Source organism: Ornithorhynchus anatinus, chromosome 17 (genome assembly GCF_004115215.2).
Source record: "Ornithorhynchus anatinus isolate Pmale09 chromosome 17, mOrnAna1.pri.v4, whole genome shotgun sequence".
NCBI classification, from domain to species: domain Eukaryota; kingdom Metazoa; phylum Chordata; class Mammalia; order Monotremata; family Ornithorhynchidae; genus Ornithorhynchus; species Ornithorhynchus anatinus.
Window position 1 is genome coordinate 13,518,565 of NC_041744.1, and position 21,806 is coordinate 13,540,370.

The 21,806-nt window shown below is 47.5% G+C and overlaps 1 protein-coding gene across 1 annotated transcript in view; it reads right to left on the bottom strand.

Moving 5' to 3' along the window:
• The window catches only part of PPM1D (protein phosphatase, Mg2+/Mn2+ dependent 1D), a 40,014-nt gene extending 19,938 nt beyond the window's left edge, over positions 1 to 20,076 (bottom strand). The window contains exons 1-2 of the mRNA XM_029082313.2: positions 19,464 to 20,076; positions 2,234 to 2,462 (exon numbers count right to left, since the gene is read on the bottom strand). Coding sequence (XP_028938146.1) covers positions 2,234 to 2,462; positions 19,464 to 19,989 — 755 coding nt within the window. The 5' untranslated portion in view covers positions 19,990 to 20,076. The remainder of the gene's footprint in view (positions 1 to 2,233; positions 2,463 to 19,463) is intronic.
• Positions 20,077 to 21,806: the final 1,730 nt, after the last annotated feature.

Here is a 21,806-nt window from a genome sequence, read left to right on the forward strand (position 1 = left end):
TTGAGGCGAGAAGCAGCGTGGCTCGGTGGAAAGAGCCCGGGTTTGGGAGTCAGAGGTCATGGGTTCTAATTCCGGCTCCGCCACTTGTCAGCTGTGTGACTTTGGGCAAGTCACTTAACTTTTCTGTGCCTCAATTCCCTCATCTGTAAAATGGGGATTAAGACTGAGCGCCCCAATGTGGGACGACCTGATTACCTTGTATCCCCCCCAGCGCTTAGAACAGTACTTGGATTTTACTAAGCGCTTAACAGATGCCATCATCATCATCAAGACTGACACACAACGTTCTGGGCTCTCACGTAAACCACAGCGGTGGCTGGTTCAGGTAGCTGATTTTGTTTAAGGGAGAGGTCAATCTCCCGTTACACTTTTAGCATCCCTATAAAAAGACAAAAATAGGCTTCTCTTGGATACTGACCTAAAAATCACACAGCCCCAATTAGACAGTAAGTTCCTTGAGGGCACGACTGTGCTTAACACTTACTGTACTCCCCAACTACTGGGGAATGGATGCTCCGAGAAGGACAAATAATCTTCAAGGCTAATGGCCTAAGGGCACCCCACCCCATGTACGTCAGCTTTGTGGTATTTCCCCTTAGGTACTTCTGAAATAAACAAAATGCTTCATTTTACAATTCCAAATTTGGTACCTGTCAGAGACTAGAGAATGGGATTATTGGAACAGAAAACTCTCTTTAAAAATTCCTCTCCCTTCCTGTGCAGGGAACAGAGATTTGCTTCCACCTGCTGGAAGGAAAAAATCAGCAAGACGCTCGGATTCCGATCAAGAGGCTGGTCACCGGGGAAACCTGCAGGAGTGGACATCTGGCCAGTTGGAAAACCTGATATGAACCCACCTTCTGAGTGACGAAGTGAAATATACAAAACCTGGCAATCGGTAACTTCATCTGCAGCCTGAAAGGATTGTTTAAATGATCCCTCCGAGACTACGACAAATACTGCTTGAGAGGCAACAGAAGAAAGAACAGGAAGAGAAGAGACTAATAATAATAATGATAATAACTGTGGTATTTGTTAAGCGCTTACTATGTGCCAAGCACTGTTCTAAGCGCTGGGGTAGATACAAGGTAATCATGTTGTCCCACGTGGGGCTCACAGTCTTAATTCCCATTTTACAGAAGAGGCAACTGAGGCACAGAGAAGTGAAGTGACTTGCCAAAAGTCACACAGTTTGTTGAGTGGCAGATCTGGGATTAGAACCCACAACCTCTGATTCCCAAGCCCCTGCTCTTGTCACTAAGCCACACTGCTTCTCACAACCCCAACTGCGGTCTTCCCAGGGAAAGGAGATTTCAACTTTCAGAGGGAGGCAAACTCTTTTAAAAACAGATGAATTTTTTAATATATTTTACATACCAAGAATTTTTCTTTGTTTGGACAATGAAAACAGTGTGTCATTTCCGTTAATAATTTTCATTGTTCCTGAGGACAATCTGAGGACAGCAGTGGCAGAAAAATGACTGAAATGTTCAGTGGAGGAGAAACCCCATTATACGGCTAAGAAATTAAGGGTCTCTCTGCCTCAGCTCAACTCTCATTCCCGTACGAGAGGAGAAGGCCTAATTCAGCCAGCCACCGTACTCACAGGGCTGGCAGGCCCCGATCCAACCTCCGGCTGTCAGGTTGAAGAGACACCCTTCGGGACGGTGTTGTCTTAAACGCTCTCGCTGGCACTTTGACATTTTCTGTCAGGAGGACTGCAGAGATCTGCAAATTGAACTGCCTACATTTAACGGTAGAGAAGCAGCATGAACCAGTGGTTAGAGCCCGGGCCTGGGAGTCAGAAGGATGACAGTTCTAATCCCAGCTCTGCCACTTGTCTGACGTGTGGCCTTGGGCAAGTCACTTCACTGTGCCTCAGGTACCTCATCTGTAAAATAGGGATTAAGACTGTGAGCCCCATGTGGGACATGGACTTTGTCCAGCCTGATTAGCTTCTATCTACCCAGAGCTTAGAACGGTGACTGACACGCCCTTAAATACCATAAAAAAAAAAGTGGCATATATCTCAGGATGGGCTGCACACGGTAAGTGCTCAATAAATCCGACTAAATGAATGAATGAAAGCAAACTGGAATTAGGAACATGACAACCTGACAGGGTCAAAGAAACCACTTATTCGATAGAGGAGGAACCCAAACAGAAAACAGTAGATTCGGTAGACACATGCTGAGCTGGAACAAAAAGCAGGGAAAACCGACTCCATAATTACCTTCCGCCAAGTCCCTCGATTCGCTCTCTTTCCTTCGGCAGTTCCGGTTTGTGGTCCTGCGTCACTTCCACGGCTCTGACGAAGTCATCCTTGGGGTCATCCTGAACTCCTATGACCACCCCGGAGTCTCCCACGTGGGCCACATACATCTTTGTGCCCCGGATGATGACGACACTGGCAGTCGTCCCTGACGTGCTGGGGAGACCGGTCATGGTCTTCGGCCATTCTGCTGTAATGGGAAATAAAGAACTGAGTTTTATTATCGTGATTCTGTATCCAATATCGGGGCATTCATTCATTCAATCGTACTTATGGAGCGCTAACTGCGCGCAAAGCACTGTACGAAGCGCTTGAAAAGTACAATTCAGCAATAGAGATAATCCCTGCCCACACTGGGAGTACAGTCTAGAAGGGGGGAGACAGACATCAAAACAAGTAAAGAGGCATCAATATAACTAAAATTATAGATATATACACATCAAAACAAGTAAACAGGCATCAATGTAAATAAATAGAATTATTTATTCTATTTACACTGATGAGTGCTGTGGGTGGGGGTGGAGCAAAGGGAGTGAGTCGAGGTGACACGGAGGCAGTGGGAGCTGAGGAAAAGGGGGCTTAGTCTGGGAAGGCCTCCTGGAGGAGGCGAGCCTTCAGTAGGGCTTTGAAGGTGGGGGGAAGAGTGATTGTTTGGCAGATTTGAGGAGGGAGGGCGTTCCAGGCCAGAAGTAGGACGTAGGCCAGGGGTTGACGGCGGGACAGGCTGGAACGAGGCATGGAGAGAATTTTAGCACCAGAGGAGCGGAGTTTGCGGGCTGGGATGTAGAATGAGAGAAAGGTCCCCGAAACTAAATATTTACTGATCCTAATACACGCTAAATGTTTGTGTACTCACCTCCCAGAGAAGGGAAAAGTATTACATCTTTTGGCTACAGAGGGAGAAGCAGTGTGGCCTAATGGATAGACAGAAGGACCTGGGTTCTAGTCCCGGCTCCACTATTTGACTGCTGTGTGACCTTCGGGAAGTCACTTCACTTCTCTCTGCCTCAGTTACCTCATCTGTAAAATGGGGAATAAGATTATGACCCACATGGACTCTGTCCACCCCAATATGCCTGTATCTACCCTGCGCTTAGTACAGTGCCTGACACATAGTAAACGCTTAACAAATACCACAATTATTTTCATCCAACAACGTGAGAAAAAACATCTGCACAAACATTCGGCATCAGAGTTGGGACTGCGTACTAAAACAAGAGTTTTCTTTAGGGCAAAGTGTTTCAAGAGCACAATCCCCATATTCGAAGAGAGTTGGCCCCTGGTAAGCAGACAGGATGATCAGAAATCAGGGCTTCAATTCTATTATAAAAAGTTGGGAAGTTGAATTAAATGAATTACTAACCGTAAAAAAAAACCAACCCTAACAAACCTAAAGGTGTACTCATGTTCATTTCTATTTGCTCTAGGATATTTTAGTGACCCAGGACTATATTTCTATTTTGCGGAGGGCAGGTGTTCGCTAAGCAAAGTGTTTCTCCTATAGCCAATTGCTAACCATCTGTTCATATGCTTCTAACAGTAAATGAGAGGTAACTTTGGATCAAGTTGAATGGATTTAATTAAATTTTCAGATACCTACAATAAATTAGGTTCTGAACAAAGGACAATGAGCTTTTTAACCTAGAGAACACACTGAGTATCCCTGAGCTGCCTAGAAGACCTCTAAATTTTAACGTATTTAAATTGTACTACCATTTTAAACAGTAAAAGAAAAATAGGGGAAGACCTCATTTTTCCTTTTCCCTAAACCCTGCCTTCCCTTGCCCCCAGATATTCTAGGGTACATACTAAAGTTAACAAGGATAACAACGTCCTTATTATTTGAATGTTTTTCTAGTCAGAGACCAGACTATTCAACAGGGTAAAAGTCACAAAGCAATGTCAAACCATTCGAAGTGAATTTAAGTTTCTTGCTCTACCAGGCAGCCAAGGAATCCTAGTTGTTCAATCCGTTCTGCCATAATGTGCTTTCACTCTGCAGCTTGGCAAGGACACTGCTGGGGAATAAGGACAAGTTCTTCGGACGACATGATACTGCTTGGACACTGTAGGCCAAGAGATCAGAAGAAACAATTTGTGCACATGCTCCCGGAGGATGGACAGAGTGTATAACCTAACTCTGGTTTTCCTTGATAAAGGAAAGAACACAACCCTGCTTTACAAAGGAACTAGGCATATTTTTGAGACTTCCTATGAGATAAAAGTCACATACAAACAGTGTCCTAAGATTCACGGAACACGGAAAATGCAATTCACTAGGAGTCTTTTGGAAGAAACAGCTCTTCGGCTTACAGCCTTGAGCAAGTAGATTAAATATTTAAAGAGTGTGTGGAGAGTCAGACAGCTGCCTGGAAAAAAATGTGTCAACAGATACTCTTCTTACACATGGAAAACAGGATGTTTGGAAGTACTCCCTAGAAGCTAAATATTCAAGTTAGGAAAGAATGTAAAAGCAATTTCGTTAACCGTGGATTTTCAGAGGTGCAATATTACTAACGCTTTCAGATAGACTGTGTTTCGGTGACTTCCTAACCAGTGTCTCTAAGGAACAACAAATCGAAAGTATTTATCGAGTGCTGTGTGCAGGGCACTGTGCTAAGCGCTTGGAAGAGTACAACAGAGTTGGCAGACACATTCCCTGCCCTAACCAAGCTTACAGTATAGAAGGGGAGAAGGACATTAAGATCAATAAAACTGGATATGTCCCTAATTGCTGCAGGGATGAAGGTGGGATGAGTGTCAAGTGCTTAAAGGGTGCTGATCCAAGAGCACAGGCAATAATAATAATAATTATTATGGCATCTGTTAAGCGCTGGGGTGGGTACAAGCAAACTGGGTTGGACACAGTCCCTGGCCCTCATGGGGCTCAAAAGTCTCAAGCCCCATTTTACAGATGATATAACTGAGGCCCAGAAGAAAGAAATAACTTGCCCAAGGTCACACAGCAGACAAGTTGCAAAGCTGGGATTAGAATCTTCAATCTTCTCATTCCCAGGCCTGTGCTCTACCCTCTACGCCTTGGAATGGGGAGGAATGAGGGGAAAAGTAGGCTAAATCGAGGAAGACATCTGTGAGGCGATGTGATTTTAATAAGGGAGGATACGGGAAAGGGATCGGAGGCAAGATAGATGAGATCGAGGTCTAGTGTGCTGGTTGGCACCGAAAGAGAGACGGGTGGGAACTGGGTTGTAGTAGGAAATCAGTGAAGCAAGTGAGGAGGGGACAAACTGACTGAGCACCTTAATGCCCACTGTAAGAAGTGTCTGTTTGATGTGCAGGTGGAGGGGTAAACGCTGGACGTTGTTGAGGAGTGGGGAAGATGTGAACTGAACCCTTTTTAAAAAATTATTCAAGCAGCAGAGTGAAGAATGGACTAGAGTGGGAAAGACAGGAGGCAGGGAGGTCATTCAATCATATTTACTGAGCGTTACTGTGTGCAGAGCACTGTACTGAGCACTTGGGAGAGTACAACAACAGACTGCATTCCCTGCCCACAACAAGCTTACGGTCTAGAGGTCAGCTAGGAAGCTGATGGTATAGTAAAGATGGGATAGGATAAGCGCTTGCATCAGCACAGAAACAGTTTGGATCAATCAATAGCATTTACTGAGGTCTTACTGGGTGCAGAACACTGTACTAAGCTCTTGGGAGAGCTTTCCATTATGACCCCTGACTCCCAAGCCCGTGATCTTTCCAGTAAGCCACGCTGCTTTTCTAAACCACGCTGCTTCTCTGTTGCACCGTACTCTCGCAAGCACTTAGTACAGTGTTCTGCACACAGGAAGGACCTAATAAACACCACCGATTGATTAATGGTAGAAAGGAGATGGGGTGATAACTGGAGGAATCTGTGAGGTTAAAGGGTTTTGGTTTTGAGGCTTTTTTTTTTTCTTTTACTTTTTAGGATAGAGGATGCACAAGCATATTTGAAAGCAGTGGGGAAGAAGCCACTGAAAAAGGAATGGTTGAAGATGGCCATCAGGGAGAAGAGAAAGGGCAAGTGTTCTGTTACGGGATGGGGGTCAGAGGCACAGGTGGAAGGGGAAAATTTTGAGAAGAGGCACAATCTCTCAAGATACTGCTGGGAAATTGGGGGAAAGCCAAAGAGTGCGAGGAGGAGGGAGGGACTGAAGAGGAGAAGGGGAGATTTTTAGGGAGGTCACACCTGAGAGTTTCAATTTTATCAATAAATTACACGGCCAGGTCATTAGGAGAAAGAGATGGGTGGGGCAAGATGAGGTGTTTGAAGAAGATGTTAAACATCTGGAACAGCTGGCCCAGGGAAACGGGTAATAATAATGTTGGTATTTGTTAAGCGCTTAGTATGTGCCGAGCACTGTTCTAAGTGCTGGGGTAGATACAGGGTAATCAGGTTGTCACACGTGAGGCTCACAGTTAATCCCCATTTTACAGATGAGGTAACTGAGGCACAGAGAAGTTAAGTGACTTGCCCACAGTCACACAGCTGACAAGTGGCAGAGACGGGATTCGAACTCATGACCTCTGACTCCCAAGCCCGTGCTCTTTCCACTGAGCCACGTATGGGAATAAGAATGGAGAAGTATTCTTGTCAGGTGGGTATCCTGAGGAGTGGGTTTTTAAATTCCACCCCACAGCAGCAGGATAATGTGAGTAGGGCCTCGCATCATCAAGGGCATCCGAATGAAAACGATTCACTCATTTCATTCGTTCAAGTGCATTTATTAGGCGCTTACTGTGTGCAGAGCACTGTACTAGGCACTGGGGAAACAAGAGTACAACAATAAACAGTGACAATCCCTGCCCACAACGAGCTCACATTCCACAGGAGCTCAACTACACAGTTAATTCAAACAGTGGCACCAGGCCCGCCCGTCTACTCATTTCAGAAGTAGAAGTAGACTACACATTGCTCTCAATTTCAACCTCCATCACCACCAGAAAGTTAGTGAAATTAATTTTCTGTTTGTAAATATTAATTTCACCCACTTCTGTAACAGTCATGTATTTAGGAAGGCTTGAATTGTACGCTTACTAGGTCTGGCTCCACACACATGGACACAAATCATTTCTTCTGATTCCATGACACTCTGTAGCCAAAAAGGTTGCCAGAACCATGTCTCCTAAGGTCCAAATAACTTATTCCCTGATTCCTTAATTGGACATTGCCTAATAAGCCTTAACTGGGGGCAACTATGGTAACCTTAATGACACCTAAAATTCAAAATGGATAAAGGGTTCTACAAGGGTTCTACAGCCCCCTCATACCAAGAGAGAATCTCCATCTGCAACCTCGAACAGCAGATTTTTTTTTTTATGGTATTTGTTAAGTGCCTATTATGTGTCAGGCACTATCCTAAGCACTGGGGTAGATACAAGTTCATCAGTTCAGACACAGTCCCTGTCCCACGAGGGGCTCACAGTCTAAGTAGGAGGGAGAACAGGTATTGAATCCCCATTCTGCCATTGAGAAAACTGAGGCACAGAGAAGTTAACGACTTGCCCAAGTTCAGACAGCAGGCAAGTTGGTGGAGCCGAGATTAGAACCCAAATCCTCAGACTCCCAGGCCGGTGCTCTATCCATTAGGCCACGCTGCTTCCCATTCTGAACCTAGCACCAATCCTCAACTGCCCCTTGCGATCGCTGAAGACTTTTGTGTGTCCCAACAAAAGCTGCTGACTCTAAAGAGACAGACTGCTAGGAACCTTTTTTTTTTTTTTAAATTACACAAATTTCAACATCATGATTACAGATTGACACTATATTGGTTCAGCTATTTGGGGGCCTAATGAGACTAAATCGGGAGGACACTCCTAAACTTTATGGGAGGGTCCAGCTCAATGCTCAGTCTGTTTTCCAGCCCAGAAGTATTTTTAGCACACGGCTTTGAGCCTGCTGCCAGCTAGCTAGAAATTGTGCCAAGAAAAGCACTGGGAAGGGTGTGAGTTGTTCAAGAGGGCACGCATGCCTGGGGAAGGAATGAGTGAACGATGCTCACATCAACATGCCACTCCCCGCCCCACCTCTCCCTCACTTGCAGCTCTCCCACAGGGGATACTACAGGGAGGGAAAGGTCTTTTGGACAGTCAGGAGCCCTGTTTCTAGGGCCCAGAGTGAAGATATTCCCCTTCTAGACTGTAAGCTCTTTTTATATGCTATTTGGTAAGTGCTTACGATGTGCCAGGCGCTGTACTAAGCACTGGGGTAGATATGAGCTAATCGGGTTGGACAAAGTCCCACCTGGAGCGCATAATCTTAATTTCCATTTTATCACCGAGGTAACTGTGGTCCAGAGGTTAAATGACTTGCCCAAGGTCATGCAGTGGACAAGTGGAGGAGTCCGGATTAGAACTCAGGTCCTTTTGACTCCCAGGCCTGTGTTCTAGCCACTAAGTCATGCCGCTATTCCTGCACATGATCCTTTGTGGGCAGGGAATGTGTTTACTAAGGTCACATCCCATCTAAGAGGTCTTCCCAGATTAAACCTCTTTCCCCAGGTTCGCTCTTCCTTCTGCATCGTCTGTGAACTTCATTTTGTGACCTCTGGACACCTGATAGTCACCCCACTCCCAATCCCACAGCTCTCATGTCTACAGCCTTAAATTCTGGATTATAAATTACTTATTTATTCAAACTAATACCTGTTTTCCCTCTAGACCATAAGCTCATTATGAGCAGGGAGCAACTGCTAATTCTGTTGTATTGTACTCTCTCAAGTGCTCAGTACTATGCTCTGCTCAAAATAAGAGATCAATAAATACCACTGACTGATTGATCTGGCTGCTGGATTAAAAAAAGTCTCCCCAGATTGCCCAGTGGTTAATGGTGACAATACCACGATTCCATAATTGATATGCATGATTTTAGAATTTCTCTCACTTTATTCACAGGCAAGTTCATCCAATTTAGAACCTAAATCTAGCTCTGAAACTATACAATTACACAAGGATTCCAAGTGAGTTATTTCTTCACAAAATAGCTATTTACATCCCACATTCTCTCATATCCCTGCAATTGTTTTATAAGTAGATGTGGAAATAATTCTACTTAATGAATTTCACAAGCAGTGTGGCTTAGAGGATAGAGAACAGACCTGGGGGTCAGAAAGACCTGGGTTCTAATTCTGGCTCTGCCACTTGTCTGCTGTGTGACCTTGGGCAAGTCATTTAACTTCTCTATGCCTCAGTTACCTCATCTGTAAAATGACGATTAAGACTATGAGCCCTGTGTAGGACAGGGACCGTGTCCAACCAGATTAGCTATATATACCCCAGGGCTTAGTACAGCGCCTAGCACATCAATACCATCAAAAATTGCATATAAAATCAAAGTTCAACTAAAATATTAGTATGACAACACATTATCCAGGTTTCTTCCAGTTAATTTTTTTTTAGCTTCTGTTCTGTTCATTATTTAATGGAAACTTATCTAGAACACCTAACTGAATTTCAGATCTTAAAAAAAACAACAAGCAAAACCACAACAACTTAGATCTTTCTTTGAAGAGCACTGCACCAATCTGAGCTAGAATATTTGTAAATATCTTCCTAGCCTAAACTGGGGCCAACTAAACAAAAACCAAACAAGACTGAAAGCTTTTCTCTATACTGTAAGCTCACTGTGGGCAGGGAACATATCTACCAATTCTATTGAACTGAACTCTCCCAAGCGCTCAGTACAGTGTTCTGCACACACTAAGTGCTCAATAAACAACACTCATGAAACAATACAAATTTCACCCTCCATCCAAATACTCTGGTCACCCCCAAACACCACTGCAATTACAATCTAAACGATTACCTTTATCCTAATACAGAACACAATGTTTTAGAGCCTGATTCAGATATAATACAGGAAGAGTAGGTGAATGTAGTTTAATTATAGCAGCCATAAACTGGCAACCCTGACCTTACTACCATAATAAAAAATTTTCATTTCAAGCTTTCAATCACAGAATCTTAGCAACGCTAGATCAGTAATTCCTTACCATTGTTTACCAGAGCAGTAAGCATTTGGCAGTTGGAAACTGGTTACCTTAATGGCACTAATGAGCTACAGACTGCTTAAAAAACAAGTTTTTGTTTTTCCAAAGCCTTCTTGAATTTCAACTGGGTGTGACGGAATTTTAATTATTTTAAAACAGCCTTCCCTTTAATACAACCATTTTTTTCTCAACCAATTTTTTTGAAAACTCCTGGGCTCTCGGGAATGCAACTACTGCATTGTACTGCAATACAAAACTCCCCACTGGCTTTAAAGCACTCCATCACCTTGCCCTCTCCCACTTCACCTCGCTTCTCTCATTCATTCAATCGTATTTATTAGGCACTTACTGTGTGCAGAGTACTAAGCAATTGGGAAAGCACGACGCAACAACAAACGATGACATTCCCCACCCACAACAAGCTCACAGTCTAGGGGGAGAGGAGACAGACATCAATAGAAATAACTAATATTACAGATGGATATGCAAGTGCTGTGGAGCTTGCTGGGGGACGGGGAAAGCAAAGGGAGCAAGTCAGGATGACGCAGAAGGGTCTCTCCTTCTACAACCCAGCTTCACTCCTCTAGTGCTAACCTTCTCACTTTGCCTCCATCTCAACCGTCTCGCTGCTGACCCCTGCTCCGCAACCTGCCTCTGGTCTGGAACACCTTTTCTCCTCAAATCTGACAGACAATGACGTTCTCCCACCTTCAGAGCCTCATTGAAGGCACATCTCCTCCAAGAGGCCTTCTCAGACTAAGCCCCACTTTTCCTCATCTCCCACTCCCTTCTGCATGGCCCTGACTTGCTCCCTGTACTCTTCCCCCTCCTAGCCCCATAGCACATATGAACATATCTGAAATTTTATTTGTATTGATGTCTGTCTCCCCCTCACTATACTGTAAGCTCTCTGTGGGCAGGGAATGTTATTGTTTATTGTTGTACTGTATTTTCCCAAGTGCTTAGTATAGTGCCCCTCACACAGTAAGCACTCAGTAAATATGACAATGAATGAATTGACTTTGGCATCTACTGAACATGGTTAAAAAGCCAACTAAGATACAAAATTGGAATGACAGTGAGGACCAAAGTGAAATTAACCGTACATAGTTATTAAGACAGGTAAAAAAGAATTTGTGGATTAGGTGTAAGAGTTTAAAGAACATAGGCTGTGGTTTATTTCATTGCTAAGAGAAAAGAAATATGCTATCATCTCATTTTCATCCTTAGAATTTCTTCCTCCACCTTTACTAAAACATGGCTATTTGATCAAAGTGGCAGAAGTTGGGCTTGGTCAACGATCTTTCTACCAAGGGTTAAATAAAGATGACCAACAGGGTTAACACGGATTGGATGTGAGTCATCTGTCTTAGACGAAGTGTGCACGGCAGAGAGGCACAGAACTGAAGGTCTAATCAGTGCAAGGTGGGACATGCAACTGGAGCTACAAACAGGTGACTGCAAACTGACAGAAGACCGGGCTGAAACTGGACGAAAAGCTGATAATCACAAAATCCACAAAAAAGTCAACAACATTTGAGGATTCAAGTGTAATTGTTTGGTACAGCTAGTAATATAAAAGAAAATTAAATGCATATTTTGACATGTACTTTTCCCCAGGGATCTGACTTTTTAACGCGCGCCTCCCCTTCCCCCCCAAAAAACACTTGGCAGGTAACACGACTTTTCTTTGGTTCTAAAATAGCTTCGTCTCAATTAAAGAGGTAACAAAATCCCTGGGGTGAAACAGGATCAACATGTAAACTAAATTCACTGACCCAGGAAGTCATCGAAAGGACCTCTAAAAAATGTTGGAAATTCCTCCTCCAAATGTTTTTATTCTATTTACTATATGTTATTTCCAGTCATAAAAAATATAGTTTCTTCAAATCTTTTCCCTTAAAACACAAAGGCTGCCAAGGCAAGACAGCTCTGTAATACTCCATGTAAGCTTTTTTTTTAAAAAAAAAAAAGGATTTTTTTTTTTACATATATCAGGTGACGCATTATGAATATCGTTCAAGTTCTTAGAGGTTTAAGTGTGGTATATAAAACATTTCACCTTATTTGTCCATAAAAGCCTAAAACCTACAAGAACACAGAAATAAAATGCAAAGAAAGTAGCTGCTACATAAAAACACTGGTCTTGCCTAGAAGCACCCCCTCTTTGTATTAGTAACACTTACTGTTGGAACCATTTGACGGCTCTCGGAAAAATCGGAACATCGTCCTTGAGGCAGAAATCTTTTTACATCACACTCTTAAGAATTCCCATATGTTCCCACTTAGTGTTATGAACAATAACACGTTCTCAGTTGAACTCTATTTGTGTCTTCTCTCGCTCCACCAAGTTTCCTTGCCCTTTCTGCTGGCCCTTCCGACCTTTAAAATAGAGCAGCTCTAGAATCTACTGCGTTTCCCCGTCACTGCCACCTCTGTCCTTGCACATGAACAAAAACAAATCTAACACTCCCAAGGGATTAGCTTAAAAGTCCTGTTATCAACAAGGGAAAATCAGAGTTCCTGGAAGAAATCCAGGTGAACGCAGATTCTAGAAATAGGCTGATTAGCTGCTTTTTTTCCTATATAAATTATAAAAGTTATTGTGACATTTGTTAGGCATTTATTATGTGCCAAACGCTGTACTCTTAAACAGTGTACTATTAAACACTGTATTATTAAAAGAGGTATTTAATAAGAAAACTGGGCACAAAGAAGTAAAGTGTCCTGCCCAAGGTCACACAGTAGGCAAGTGACAGATTCAGGATTAGAACTGTTACCAACTCTATTGTACTATATTCTCCCAACCACTCAGTACAGCGCTCTGCACACAGGAAGCCATCGATAAATCCAATGATTGGTTTCCTGACTCCAGGCTAGTTCCACTAGGCCCCTCTGAAATTTAAACTCGGTATAATTTTTCAAATTCCACATCTGGTGAATCAACGCGCTATTCAATCAATTTCTGCCTTTGTCCCTCCCCCCCCACCCCACAACTCAAGTAATCAAAACTTAATAGACAAAGAGTTACGCATATAAAAACAAAGAGCATAAGTGATGAAAAGACTGGGCTTGCGATTCCTCTCTACCCTACTAACCATGATAAAGAATGTTACTTAGCATCCTCTTACCCAGGGTTATGGTACAGTCAATTAAATAGCCTTCATTGAGTGCCTACCCTATGCAGAGAACTGTATTATGGCAGAGGCTAATAGACACTATCCCTGCCCTCAAGGAGTTGACCATCTTGGGGGGGAGGAGGGATGAGGGAAAAGGACCCAACGTTTAGGTGACCCAGCAGTGCTGAAATGACATTAGCCTGAGGAAACAGGGTGAGGCGATGAGGTGAGAGGAGATGAATAGGGGAAAGGCTTCCCGGAATTATGATTTTAGGAAGGGTCTGAAGGAGTGAGGAGTGCTCTGCAGGATGGAAAAGCAGAGGGGGTTCCAAGGAGGTGAGCCAAGAGATCAGCGGTGAGAAGGGAGGCAAGGTGAGGATCGTTGGAGAGGAGCCACAATCTAGAAGGCAGCGGCAGAGGAATGAGGAAAATCGAGGAGTGGGAGGAGAGCTGATTTGAATGCTTCAGAGTCCAGGGTCAGTCGTTTCTGCTTGAAGCCAAGTGAAGTGGGCAACCACCAGAGGTTTCTGAGGAGTGGGGATGTTGAGAAAATGAAGCGGGCGGCAGAGGGAAGTATGAACTGGAGAGGGGTGAGATTGGAGGCAGAGAGGTCTGGCGAGGCAAGTCAGGACATGACAAATGCTTAGACCAGCGCGGTAGCAGTTCGGGAGGAGAGGAAAGGGTGGATTCTGGAGTCGTTTTTAAGAGCGAACGGGCGGGATCTGGCGACTGACTGAATGAGTGTAGGAGCTGAAAGAGGGAGGGGAATCGAGGAGAATACCAAGGTTATAGGCTTGAGAGACAAAAGGGAGAATGGTGGTGGTGTCGACACTGATGAGAAAGTTACACGGCCCCCTATAAACTTTTGGAGTATTAAAATCGTGATGCATTTCTTTGCAGAAACTATTTTTTTAATTACTCGAACCATCTCAATCGTAGGACCTTGGTCTTGAGTTACACTGGTTTGAGTTCAAAAACCGGACTTAAAACTTAAAGGGTATATCAGCTTTTATGCATGCATCATTCACTGCTGCTTTGATAAGCATTTATCGGTTATTTTAAATAGCGTTACCGGTTTTGCTTAAGTCAATATTTGTAAAAGCACCTTGTCAAAACTCCCGCCTAAAAACAAAATTGAAGAGAGCCTCTGCAGAACTTTTAGTCGATAAGAAACACATCTCAGCTCAAAGCAGGAGAGCCAGGTGCTCAAGAGAGATAGAGCCTATTTGCCCACTCGGCCTTCAAATGCCAAATAGATCGGATTCTTAAAAGGTGAATAAAGTTCCAAACAAGTCCACCTAGACAACTGTCGGGGACGGTGGCCGGCAGGGAATGTGTCTCTTCTACTGTAACTCTCATTCGTTCATTCAATCGTATTTATTGAGCGCTTACTGTGTGCCGAGCACTGGACTAATAATAATGTTGGTACTTGTTAACCGCTTACTATGTGCAGAACACTGTTCTAAGTGCTGGGGTAGATAGAGAGAGAGAAGCAGCGTGGCTCAGTGGAAAGAGCACGGGCTTTGGAGTCAGGGCTCATGAGTTCGAATCCCAGCTCTGCCACTTGTCGGCTGTGTGACTCTGGGCAAGTCACTTAACTTCTCTGTGCCTCAGTTCCCTCATCTGTAAAATGGGGATGAAGACTGTGAGCCCCACGTGGGACAACCTGATTCCCCTATGTCTACCCCAGCGCTTAGAACAGTGCTCGGCACATAGTAAGCGCTTAACAAATACCAACATTATTATTACAGGGTCATCAGGTTGTCCTACGTGACGCTCACAGTCTTCATCCCCATTTTACAGATGAGGGTACTGAGGCACAGAGAAGTGAAGTGACTTGCCCACAGTCACAGAGCTGACAGGTGGCAGAGCCGGGACTAAGCGCTCGGAATGTGCAATTCGGCAACAGATAGAGACAGTCCCTGCTCAACAACGGGCTCAGAGTCTAAAAGTCTCCCACCTCTCCCAAGCTCTGCACCACAGTGAGCGCTCAATAAATACGACTGGCTAAGCGTTCCGGGACAAAGTCCTCTCTTCCGACCTGACATCGTCCTCCGACACTGCTGAACTGCCGGGTCCCAAGGGCTGCCTTTTCCTTTCCTTCTGCTCCCTTCTGGGTCGCCCTGACTTGCTCCCTCGCTTAGTACAGTGCCCTGCACACAGTAAGCACTCAATAAATACGACCGACTGACCGGCCCGAGTATCGGGGCCTCTGCCTCGGGGGAAAGCCTCCCATCCCAAGTGACGCAGCGCCTGTTTTTTCCCAGATGGCAGTCACTGTCGCCTAGGAGTTTTTGCGCCTTTTGCGCGAAATTTGATATCCTGTTTCAAACGGTTTCTGGACGGCTGCCACTTGGGGGGGCGAAGGGCCATCGCATTTTTCCAGGGCCACGGGGCGGGGGTGGGAGGGAGGTGTTAGGGAAGGGAAGCTGGGCAGGGAGGGAAGGGCGGGAAAAGATTTGGGGGGGGGGGGAAGGCGCTCACTACAACCACTTTCCTCACACGGGACTGCACAGGGGAAGCGCTCAATAAATACGACTGAATCAAAGACCATAATTATTATTGAGAAGCAGCGGGGCTTAGTGGAAAGAGCAGGGGCTTGAGAGTCAGAGGATGTGGGTTCTAAGCCGGGCTCCACCACCTGTCTGCCGTGTGACCTGGAGGTGGTCATTTCACTTCTCTGTGCCTCAGTTGCCTCATCTGTAAAACAGAGATTAAGACCGCGAGCCCCATGAGGGACAATCTGATTACTCTGTATTTAACCTAGCGCTTAGGACAGAGCTTGGCACATAGTAAGTGCTAAAACAAATACCATTATTATTACCTTGCATCTACCCTAGCGTTCAGAACAGTGTTTGGCACATAGTACTCCCTTAAAAAATAATATTATTATTATTACCTTGCATCTATCCCAGCGTTTGGAACAGCGTTTGGCACATACTGCCTAGTCTAAGCACTGGGGGGAGATGTAAGGTAATAAAATTTAAAAAGAGATGGCATTTGTTAAGTGTTTACTACGCGTCAAACACTGTTCCAAGCGCCCGGGGGGAGATACCAGGTAATAATAATAAAAGTGATGGTACTTGTTAAGCGTCAAGCACTGTTCTAAGCGCTAGGGCAGATACAAGGTAATAACAATAGAAATGATGGTACGTGTCAAGCGCTATGTGCCAAGCACTGTTCCAAGCACTGGGGCAGATACAAGGTAACAACAGAAATGATGGTACTTGTTCAGCGCTATGTGCCAAGCACTGTTCTAAGCCCTGGGGCAGGTTCAAGGTAATAAAATAAGGATGGTCACTGTGAAGGGCCTACTGTGTCCAACCCCAATACCTCAGTTCTACCCCAGCGCTTAGAACAGTGTCTGGAACACAGTAAGCGATTAACAAATGCCATCGTCATTATTATTATTATTATTCTGATTATGTGCCAAGCACTGTCCTAGGCGCTGGGGCAGAATCCGGCTCCAACGGATGGACCCATCCCACGCTGTCCTAAGCGCTGGGGCAGATCGCAGATGCAACTGACTGACCCAGTCCGTACTGTCCAACAGACAGACCCATCCCGCGCTGTCTTAAGTGCCGGGGCGGATCCCAGCTCCAAGAGACCCATCCCGCGCTGTCCTAATCGCTGGGGCAGACCCCGGCTCCAAAAGACTGATCCATCCCACGCCGTCCTAAGCGCTGACGCAGATGCCAACAGAGCCATCTCTGCCCACGACGCTCCCACAGTGCAGAGGGGGAGGCGGACAAGACTAGAAAGAAAGAAAACAGCCAAGAGACCGCGGGGGGGACGGACGAGGAGGGAGGCAGCCATGGGGAGAGAGCACAGGAGCGATGAAGCGAGTCCGATAAACAGCGAGAGAGAGAGAAGCAGCGAGGTTTAGGGCCAACAGCCCGGGCCTGGTTGGGAGAGGACGTGGTTCTAATCCCACCTCCGCCCCACGTCTACCCATAATAATGTTATTTGTTAAGCGCTTACTATGCGCAGAGCACTGGTCTAAGCGCTGGGGTACATGCAGGGTAATCAGGTGGTCTCCCGTGCGGCTCCCAGTCTTAATCCCCGTTTTACAGATGAGGGAACTGAGGCCCAGAGAAGTGAAGCGACTTGCCCACAGTCACATGGCTGACAAGTGGCAGAGTCGGGATACGAACCCATGACCTCCGACGCCCGGGCTCTTTCCACTGAGCCACCCTGCTTCTCTCGAGTGACCTCGGGCAAGTCACTTCACTCCCCGGGGGCCTCAGTGACCTCGTCTGGAAAATGGGGGTGAGGACTGTGAACCCCTCGTGGGACCACCTGACGACCCTGTATCTCCCCCCTACACCAGCACTTAGGACAGTGCTTGGCACAGAGTGAGCGCATAACAAATACCATCATCACTATCACGACGACGACGACTAGACTGTCTAGTCCAGTCTAGTCGTGACTGACTACACTTCCAGACTGCGAAACTGTTGTTGGGTAGGAAATGTCTCTATCTGTTGCCGAACTGTACTTTCCAAGCGCTCAGCACAGTGCGTGGCACACAGTAAGCGCTCAAGAAATACGACTGAATGAATGGTCTCTGTTGCCGAACTGTAGTTTCCAAGCGCTCGGCGCACAGTAAGCGCTCAAAAAAATACGACTCAATGAATAAATTGTCTCTGTTGCCGAATTGTACTTTCCAAGCGCTCAGCACAGTGCTCGGCACACTGTAAGCGCTCAAAAAATACGGCTGAATGAATGGTCTCTATCTGTTGCCCAACCGTACTTTCCAAGCGCTCAGCACAGTGCTTGGCCCACATAGTAATAGCTCAATAAATACGACTGAACGGTCTCTGTTGCCGAACTGTAGTTTCCAAGCGCTCAGCACAGTGCTCGGCACACCGTAAGCGCTCAATCAATAGAACTGAAACTGAGTGGTCTCCTCTGTTGCCGAATTTCGCTAAGCGCTCAGCACAGTGCACCGTAGGCACTCAATCAGTAGGACTGAATGGTCTCTTATCTGTTGCCGAATTGGAGTTTCCAAGCAAAAGCTCAGCACAGTGCTCGGTACACCGTAAGCGCTCAATAAACACGACTGAATGAATGGCCTCTCATCTGTCGCCGAATTGGAGTTTCCAAGCGCTCAGCACAGTGTTCGGCACACCGTAAGGGCTCAATCAAGAGAACTGAAACTGAATGGTCTCTTATCTGTCGCCGAATCGTTGTTTCCAAGCGCTCAGCACAGTGCTCGGCACAGCGTAAGCGCTCAATAAACACGACTGAATAAATGATCTCTAATCTGTCGCCGAATCGTTGTTTCCAAGCGCTCAGCACAGTGTTCGGCACAGCGTAAGCGCTCAATCAATAGAACTGAAACTGAATGGTCTCTTATCTGTCGCCGAATCGTTGTTTCCAAGCGCTCAGCACAGTGCTCGGCACATCGTAAGCGCTCAATAAACACGACTGAATAAATGGCCTCTCATCTGTGGCCGAATTGGAGTTTGCAAGCGCTCAGCACAATCGCTCAATAAACACGACTGAATAAATGATCTCTAATCTGTCGCCGAATCGTTGTTTCCAAGCGCTCAGCACAGTGTTCGGCACAGCGTAAGCGCTCAATCAATAGAACTGAAGCTGAATGGCCTCCTATCTGTGGCCGAATCGGAGTTTGCAAGCGCTCAGCACAGTGCTCGGCACCGCGTGAGCGCTCAATAAACACGACTGAATAAATGGTCTCTCATCTGTGGCCGAATCGGAGTTTGTAAGCGCTCAGCACAGTGCTCGGCACCGCGTAAGCGCTCAATCAATAGAACTGAAACTGAATGGCCTCCTATCTGTGGCCGAATCGGAGTTTGCAAGCGCTCAGCACAGTGCTCGGCACCGCGTGAGCGCTCAATAAACACGACTGAATAAATGGTCTCTCATCTGTGGCCGAATCGGAGTTTGCAAGCGCTGAGCAGAGTGCTCGGCACAGCGTACGTCCGACCGAATGGTCCCTAAGCGCTGGCGAAGCGGCCTCTCCGAGCGCCGGGTGGAGGTCCGAGCCCCCGCCGACGGCTCCCCCAGTTGGACCTTAGGGACGGAGATAGGAGGGGGAGGGAGGGCCGAGCCGGGACTGACCGAGCTTCTTCCACATGGCGAGGTGACAGTCGAGGAAGCCCTTGCGGATGGCGGCGCAGACCTGGTGGGGCTCCCGGGAGCAGAAGCCCTTCTGTTTCTTGATGAAGGCCCACAGGTGGTCCCGGGCGAACTGCGCGGCCTCCCGCCCGCCGTGCCCGTCGCACACGGCGAAGAAGGCCACCGACGACGACGACGACGACGACGCCGAGGACCGGCGGGGCTGAGGGCCCGAGGCCTCCCGCCCTTCCTGAGGCGCCGAGGCGGCGGGGTCTGAGGCGTTGGGGCCTGAGGCGTTGGGGCCTGAGGCGTTGGGGCCTGAGGCGTTGGGCCCCGGCGGCGGCGGCGGCGGCGCCTCCTCCTCCTCCTCCTTCTTCTCCTCCCCCCGCTTCCCCTCAGGGAGCGACGGCCCGTCGTCCCGCCGCGACTCCCGCTCCGGCTCCACCACGATCTGCGTGACATCCTCCATGTACTTCCTGCCGCCCTGGTCGGAGAAGACGCTGACCCCCAGCGAGTAGGGCGCCTCCATGGCGGCCCACTATTGTTCGTCCGGGCGGCGGCGGCGGGGACCCCGGCCTCGTCCGCCCCGACGCCGAGCCTCGCCCAGCGCGGACACTGCGCCTGCGCCGCCCTCCCACCCCCCCCTCCCCCTCAGCGCCCCGCGCACGGCGCCGTCCTCCTGACGTCACGCCGGCCCCTCCCGCCCGGCCAATCGCCGGCCGCCGCCGAGCCTCGCCCCCGCGCCGCCGCTGCGCCTGCGCCGTTCGCCCCCTCGACCCCGCCGGCCCGGAAATCTCGCGAGGACAGGACGGCTCTACTGCGCCCCCTCTCGTCCCCTCGGAACGAGGCGGGAATCCGGCCGGCGACCGGCGTTACCGTGAAGCGTCTGTGTGTGTGTGTTTAGAGGGCGGCTGAGCCATCCGTGAAGAGAATAGGTTGGGCCAAGTGTCTGCGCTTGCCCGAGTTGGGCCGCGAGGATGGAGGAAAGCCTCGGGCCGCTCTCCTCCAGGCCCCGGCCCCGGTACCGTATTTCCCCCCTTTCCCGGCTCCCTGTAGTGGAAGGAATCCGGCTACCGTATTTCCCCCTTTACCGGTTCCCTTTAGTTCACGGAATCCGGTTACCGCATTTCTCGGTTTCCCGGCTCCCTGCAGTGGAAGGAATCCGGGGACCGTATTTTCCCCTTTCCCGGCTCTTTGCGGTTCAACAGAGTCTGAGTACCGTATTTCCCCTTTCCCGGCTCGTAGTTCACAGAATCTGAGTACCGTATTTCCCCCCTTTCCTGCTCCTTGTAGTTCAGAGAATCTGACTACTGTATTTCCCCTCTTTACCGGCTCCTTGTAGTTCAGAGAATCTGACTACTGTATTTCCCCTCTTTACCGGCTCCTTGTAGTTCACAGAATCCGAGTACCGTATTTCCCCACTTTACCGGCTCCTTGTAGTTCACGCAATCCGGCTACCATATTTCTCCCTTTCCCGGCTCCCTGTAGTGTAAGGAATCCGGGTACCGTATTTTCCCCCCTTTCTCGGCTCCCTGTAGTGTAAGGAATCCGGGCACCGTATTTCTCCCCTTTACCGGCTCCTTGTAATAGTCATGATGGCATCTGTTAAGCGCTTACTATGTGCAAAGCCCTCTGGGGGGAAACAAGGTGATCAGGTTGTCCCACGTGGGGCTCCACAGTCTTCATCCCCATTTTAATAATGTTGCTGTTTGTTAAGCGCTTACTATGTGCAGAGCACTGTTCTAAGCGCTGGGGTAGATACAGGGTAATCAGGTTGTCCCACGTGAGGCTCACAGTTAATCCCCATTTTGCAGATGAGGGAACTGAGGCCCAGAGAAGTGAAGTGACTTGCCCACAGTCACCCAGCTGTCAAGTGGCAGAGCCGGCCTTCGAACCCATGAACTCTGACTCCCAAGCCCGGGCTCTTTCCACTGAGCCACGCTGCTTCTCCTTCATTTTCCAGATGAGGGAACTGAGGCACAGAGAAGTCGAGGGACTTGCTCAAAGTCACACAGCTGACAAGTGGCGGGGCTGGGATTAGAACGCATGACCTCTGACTTCCAAGCCCGGGCTCTTGTAGTTGTATAATCTTGCAGGTCACAGAATCCGGGTACCATATTCTCCCTTTTCCCGGCTCCCTGTAGTGTAAGGAATCCGGGTACCGGCTCTGCCGCTTGTCAGCTGTGTGACTGTGGGCAAGTCACTTCACTTCTCTGTGCCTCAGTTACCTCATCTGTAAAATGGGGACAAAGACTGTGAGCCTCACGTGGGACAACCTGATTACCCTGTATCTACCTCGGCGCTTAGAACAGTGCTCTGCACATAGTAAGCGCTTAACAAATACCA